The following is a 7,914-nucleotide window of genomic DNA, read 5'->3' on the forward strand; positions in this document are numbered from 1 at the left end:
GAGGGGATTCCAAAGGCAAGCGTTTTCAGAAAAGAAGCTCTCAGAATAGAAAGTTTTCCCGGCGATTGAGTAAATTCCAATTGAAATAGAGAAATGTTTATTTTTCTTAAAACAGATACGTACACATGGATGGCATTGCAATGAGTAATGTCTTCATCACACAGATGTTATTCTGCAATATAGATATATAGTGATGAGTATGTAATTATTGTAATTATAAAATTTTGTAAAAAAAATAGCTGTTTTTTTTTGTTTTTTTACACAGTGATCACCACTTATCAAGGCCCGGAAGCCACTCAGGGATAAGGGTTACTGTTTAAATAAGATAGAAATAATCCAAGATGTAATAACATTGTGGCCATGTATATTTATATCATATATATATATATATATATATATATATATATATATATATATATATATATATATATATATAAACTTTTAGTCATTCAATGAATTAAAAAATTTAGGACAAACATTTCACGTCATAAATTTTTAAATTCATTGAATGACTAAAATTTGATTTATTTGCTCTATCTTGTATATCGAGCAATTCTTATTTAGGTGGGATAGTACTTATAGACTATTACTGCCAGTAATATCTTGTAAATCTTATAATCACAGGTTTCCATACCAGCTGATTGTTGAATAATTTTATATTTTCATATTTTCTGAAGTGTATATATATATATATATATATATATATATATATATATATATATATATATATATATATATATATATATATTTATTTATCTATTTATACAGACATGCAAAGATTTCATTTTGTTCGGTATGTAGATATTAATAACTAAATTTTCATTGAGCGAAAGAAGTATTTTTTTTTGTCTTCAGATATTCGTATTGAATAAGTTGTGTGTATATATATATATATATATATATATATATATATATATATATATATATATATATATATATATATACATATACTCACTTATTTACTCACTTGGAGTAATCACAGTGACCATCAAAGGCTTGTAATGGTCTCTGGAGTCTGTGTGACAACAAGTCTCCCTAGATTTCCAGTACTCTCCACCTCTTTCGATAAACTTTGCATATTAATTTACGTTATCATAACAGTCCCGTACCATTGATTTCTCGTTGACAGCGACCATTGGTTTTCATTGGAATTTGGATGGCAATAAGCCTCCTCAAGACTCATTCCTCTTCGCATTCATCCAGCGGAGATCTGGATAGTGCTTTCTCTCTTTGATCTTCCCACTCTCCTGGACCCTCACTTATTTGGTGTGGCACCAGGGGTAACTTATAATTATACAGTTTCAGTTTTAATGGTTACGTGTGATGTTTCATTGTGCTCTATGTCTGTAGCAGTTTATATGTCTGGTCTGTACCTTTAGCTAATATGTGTTAATCTCAGCATTCAAGTGTTTTTAATTTTAGACGTTTACATTATTGTCATTGATGTATCTTCTCAGACATCCTTTTGATTCCAATCTCTCCCATCTTTTTTCAAAGGTTTTCAGTATTGTTCCTAGTGTTCTTACTTTTAGTGGTGTTATCTTGACTTTCTTCATCTTCCATACTCTTTGAGCTCTTTAGCCACATCCGTGTATTTGCTTCGCTTCTTTGTCCTATTGCCCCTCACTTGTGGTCTGCTGGAACGACAAAGTCTACAATTCAAGAAACCATTTCTTTCTTGTTAAATATTAAGCCGTCTGATCTTCTTGCTTGGATGGGTTAATCTGTTTGTATATCTATTATTATTATTATTATTATTATTATTATTATTATTATTATTATTATCATTATTATTATTATTATTATTATTATTATTATTATTATTCCATTAACTTCACAGTGTTGAGATGTTTTCCTTTTTTCCCCCTTAGGAGCAGGATTTCACACTAAAGCTAGTGAGAATAGTCAAAGAGTCAATTAGATGGAAAGCACCTTGCGTAGGATGTTTGCTGAGTCGAGCAGAACTGAGTTATGGAGTACGTTGATTTTGAATCTGGTTTCCAGGGAGTTCAGCTGTTTCATCAGATCATCACGTATTGAGCCAAACGCATCTATGATTATTGGTATGATGGAAGTTTTTTTTTATTCCACAACTTCGCAATTTCCACACTCAGTTTCTGATAGTTTCGTAGTTTCTCATTCTTCTTGACTGTTGAGTTGATGTCGTTTTGGGCAAGCCACATCAGTATTTTGGCATCCATTGTTTTTTTTTCTTTTTTTTGTTCATAACTTCTATATCCGGTTTTCTGTGAGTTATCTTTCGCTTACACTGAATCATGAAAAATTCCAGAGAATCTTAACGTCCTCATTTTCCACTACCTCTTCGCGGTGATGTCGGTATCATTTGTCCGTCACTTGGATTCCATATTTTTTGCAGAAACTCCAGTGCAGATTTGTACAAATTTGTCATGACGACCTTTGTATTCTTTTTGAGCAAGTATAAACAAATGTGTGACACTGTTTCAAGAGGTATACCACACAACCTGCACTTATCAGAACAGTCCTTCCCATAGATGTATTTACTTATTAAATTTGTATTTAGTACGTGATTAGTCTGATGAAGTGGTTTCATCGAATTGGGATTCAACTGAAACATGTATGCACATATGTAATTAATAATGTTTATATAATAAACAGACTATATACTGGCTTCAATTTAATAATAACGCATGTTTTATCAGATTTATTCTAGGAAACCAATCAGTACAAAAAATATACGTATACATGTACATGCATACATACATACATACATATATGCATACACACACAGACACACAGACACACACACACACACACACATATATATATAGATATATATATAGTCTTTGAAGTTTTTAACATTTAAAACTATACAAAAAAATATTTTTTATCATTCGTTAGAAAACCATCTAGTCAGTAAGTCATTTAATCACCTTCAATCACTGCATCAACTCGCTCTCGAATTTACTATAATACCAATAATTTATTTTTCAAGGGATCATCAGTTGTTTACCATGAAACACTGTTTCGGGGATTTAATATATATATATATATATATATATATATATATATATATATATATATATATATATATATATATAAAAAGCTAACCATCAATCAGTTAAAAAAGAATACTTTCCTTACAACAAAACCCCATCGACATAATAGATCTCTACCTGATGAAGAGGCGCAATTAAATTTTATTACACACATATATGTACATATATATATATATATATATATATATACATATATACACGTGTATATATATGCATGTATGTATATATATATGCATATATGTATGTATGTATATATATATATATATATATACATACACGTGTATGTATACATGTGTATGTATTACGAAGGTGCTAAAAATAGCTATTGGAATCATGTAAACCATTATAGAATATAAATTATTCCAAATCGTTTTAGAAACGATCGGACGCCAATTCTTTGTTGTAATTGAAGTCATATACAAGTTCGAATGTGGTAATTTTAATTATCGAGACAAACTATACATGCATACATACATACATACATACATACATACATGCATACATTCATTCTTACATACAAACACACATACATGCATACATACATACATATATATATATACGTGTGCGTGTGTGTTATTTCTAAATATACTTACACACACATGTATATATATATAATATTATTTCATGTATATGCACAGATAATCTGTAGGTACTATATTAGATATTTAATTAAATATTACCTCCAACTGAACTAAATACCTTTGGAGTAGTGTCTTACAAATAGAAATATCATTATTATTATTATTATTATTATTATTATTATTATTATTATTATTATTAATATTCGTAGTAGTAGTAGTAGTAGTAGTAGTAGTAGTAGTAGTAGTAGTAGTAGTAGTATGAATCTACATTTTGGTATATAATTATGTTACAATGAAACGTGTTTTTTTTCACCGGAAAATCACTCTCATATGTGTTGATATATATATATATATATATATATATATATATATATATATATATATATATATATATATATATATATATATGTGTGTGTGTGTGTGTGTGTGTGTGTGTCTGTGTGTATGTGTGTGTGATTGTAAGTATATATATATATATTCTTTTATATTGTTGCTGTAATTATATTATATTTATTTATAAAGCTTTAATTTGGATAAAAAAACTTTTGGAAAATATTGGATTGAAGTTTATTTTGTCAGTACATATTAACACATTATTATCAATAGGAACTAATTTTAATATTGACAACCTGATGAGTCGAATGAAGGTAAGAACATCGGGGTTTAGGCAGCAGAACACATACACACATACACATATATATACACATACATATTAATATATATAATATATTTATTTATATAGATAACTATTACATAGTCGCTAGGCAAACTATATATATATATATATATATATATATATACATAAATATAATTAAAATATATATTTTGCTCTACTTTTGTATAGAGCACTTTTATATAAACTCGTTAACCTCCTTAGATTTTTTCCTTTTGACAATAACATGTATATATATAAATATATATATATATGTGTGTGTGTGTGTGTGTGTATATATATATAAATGTATATATATATAATATGTTTATATTTATATAATGCATATACTTATATGTATATATGTTTATATGTATATATATGTACATATATATGCATATCTATACATACATACATACATACATGCATACATACATACATACATACATACATACATACATACATACATACATATTCATAATGAGAGAGATGCATATCAAATTCGGATATTTCGAAATCTTATTAAAAAATATTCCACATGCAAATATTTCTTTTTAAATAAATAAAAAAAATTCTTTTTAATAAAGTATATATTTATTTATGAATATGTACACACGTATATTAATTACATTTAACACAAAGGTATGCCTACATACACTTCTTTATGCATCTAGAATCAAGCAGATAATTAGAATAATATTACCTGTGATCAAATTCTTAAACACAAAAAGGAGAGTTTTTTATCAGTCAATAAATAAACATACATGTGAATTTGTCATATACATACATGTATATATATGTATATACATACATGTATGTATATATATATATATGTATATATATATACATGTATGTATATATATGTATATATATACACATGTATGTATATATATGTATATATATACATACATGTGTATATATACATATATATACATACATGTATATATATATACATATATATACATGTATGTATATATATATACATATATATATATACATACATGTATATATATGTATATATATATACATACATGTATATATATGTATATATATATATACATGTATGTATATATATGTATATATACACATGTATGTATATATATACATATATATATGCATGTATATGTATATATACACATGTATGTATACATATACATATATATATGTATATATACACATGTATGTATATATATACATATATATATACATGTACATATATATGTATATGCATATATATGTATGTATATATATACACATTTATATATACATACCGATATATATATACTATATATATTATATATTATATATATATATATATATACACACACATATATATATATATATGCATATATATATCTATATATATAAGAACTACTCTTGATCAATATTTAAAGTTAATTTCCATGTGTTTCAGTTTCCATTAGCAACGATACAATAAAACATACGCATATCTTCAATGCCAGTCACGGACGACTTTTTTTTTTCAAGCAAAGTACTTATTAATATACACATAGTATACCTTCTTAAATAATAGCATATGTTAAATACACACATACACACACACAAACACACACACACACACCCATATATATAACTGTCGTATAGACGATCGGGTTTCAATCCTGGCTGGAGGTAGTTGCCTGTCTGTCTAGCCGCACTGATGAGCTGTGAAACAGCGAAACAGTACTGTATGTGGATGACTATATATATATATATATATATATATATATATATATATATATATGTGTGTCTGTGTGTGTGTGTTTGTGTGTTTATGTATGTGTGGTTTGTGTGTGTGTGGGTGTTTACATATATAAATATACTATAGAGAAACATATAAAGTATACATACTTAACAATTCTTGGAGATCATTCCAGGCAAGGAAAGAATCGGTCGTTTAATCTTAAAATCCTTTATACGTGTGCGTGTATATCCATGATATCCTGGCTCTCTGATATCTTTTGTGAATACAACATAGACTTTTTCAAAATTTCCTCTTTCCTCGAGTTGTCTTGTTTACAGGTCCTATTTTTCTAGGGGAGATAAGAATTGAGTTGATTGATGGATCACACACACACACTCACACACACTTATATACATATAGAGATTCATATATATACACATATATATATATGTGTATATATATATATATATATAGAGATAGATGGATAGATAGATAGATAGATAGATAGATAGATATAGGTATATAGATAGATAGATGTAGGTATATATATAGATAGATGAAGCATAGGTCGTGATGATTAAGTTTTAGGGAAAAACGTGTGTCCCAACTATGGCTGTAGATGTCGGGAATACGTCTGGATCTTTGGTCGGGTCTGCTGATATTTAAAACAAATACGATTTTCGCTCCGGCCACTAAAATATGAGTATCATGTTTGATTTTCTTCCATGTTGATTTTGGAAGAGCTAGGGAAAATAGTGTTATAGGTTTGTGTGGTGTTGTGTGCTTGTTTGCTAAGCTTGTTCTAATATGTATTTATGTGTGTTGGCCTCACTCTATGCATACTTGTGTGTGTGTGAGAGAGCGAGTGTGTCTGCGCGTGTTTGTATACATGTGTATTTACCAAGCGCTGGCTCCATGTGTACATTCAGCTGTTTGCCCTAGAACATGTGTACATATACATATATGCGTATGCGCATATATCTTTCTCGTGCCTGTGCGCTTATGCCATTGTGATTGCGTCTTTCTGTGTGTAAATCTAAGCGAAAACCTATGAGTTTGGACACGTTCACAAACTAATACACACACGTACACAGACACTCTTATATATATATATATATATATATATGTATATATATATATATATACAAACACACACATACATATATATAATATGAACTTAATACTTATATTACCTTTACTATGGAGGAAAATGAATTTAAAAATGTGTAGGTATATAACTGTTTTTACTTACGTACATGCTTAGCACACATACTGTATGTATAAATTCGAGTATGTATATATGCATATATATATATATATATATATATATTATTTTCTGAAGTATATATATATATATATATATATATATATATAAATACTCATGCCAGAGCAGAGCATCCACGTGCATATTTGGATTAGTTAATCTTGTTATCTTGACATTTTTTTATTAACTTGTATCCAAGTGTGCATGCCGATGGCGAATGTATTTTACTTATATCCAGGTCTACTTGTTAACAACATATACGTCATTTAATAGATGTATATTCGCGGACATTAATAATCTACGCGCATGCGCGCACGAAATGCATGAACTCAGTTTCCACGCTTGACCCTGTGAGTATATATATATATATATATATATATACAAGGGCTCCTTCAATCTTTGACAGACCATGGGTACTCAAGGAGGGTTGCCTGCGCATGAAATTTTTGTGCCAGAGGTGCGCAATCTCCAACCACACCTATCCTGAGTCGACATGATACCTATATATTGTTAAATACCAGTGCCAAGTGAAGTGTATGTACAGGACGACTGGAAACAAATGCCGAGATAAGCGGAGAGCACATACAACGCCAAGAATTCCCAAATTGTCACCCATCTGGTACTAACCAGGCTCAACGTTGCTTAACTTCGGTGATCTGACGAGAACCGGTGTCAACGCGATTATGCTGTGTATG

At 28.6% G+C, this 7,914-nt stretch overlaps 1 protein-coding gene across 3 annotated transcripts in view; it reads right to left on the reverse strand.

The window, feature by feature from the left end:
* The window catches only part of LOC145268352 (uncharacterized), a 388,759-nt gene extending 382,168 nt beyond the window's left edge, over positions 1-6,591 (reverse strand). For 2 of the 3 annotated variants that reach the window (XR_013864883.1, XR_013864882.1), the window contains exon 1: positions 6,123-6,591. Coding sequence is in view for 1 of the 3 variants with exons in the window: in XM_080123873.1 (XP_079979999.1) it covers positions 124-157 (34 nt within the window). In the remaining 2 variants the exon portion in view is untranslated. Of the gene's footprint in view, positions 1-123; positions 173-6,122 lie in introns of all 3 variants that reach the window. The other variant, XM_080123873.1, reaches the window with a different exon arrangement.
* Between the last annotated feature and the right edge of the window lie 1,323 nt (positions 6,592-7,914).

The sequence above is a fragment of the Euprymna scolopes genome, chromosome 43 (genome assembly GCF_053919585.1).
Source record: "Euprymna scolopes isolate OS-2025 chromosome 43, ASM5391958v1, whole genome shotgun sequence".
Taxonomy (NCBI): Eukaryota; Metazoa; Mollusca; class Cephalopoda; order Sepiida; family Sepiolidae; genus Euprymna; species Euprymna scolopes.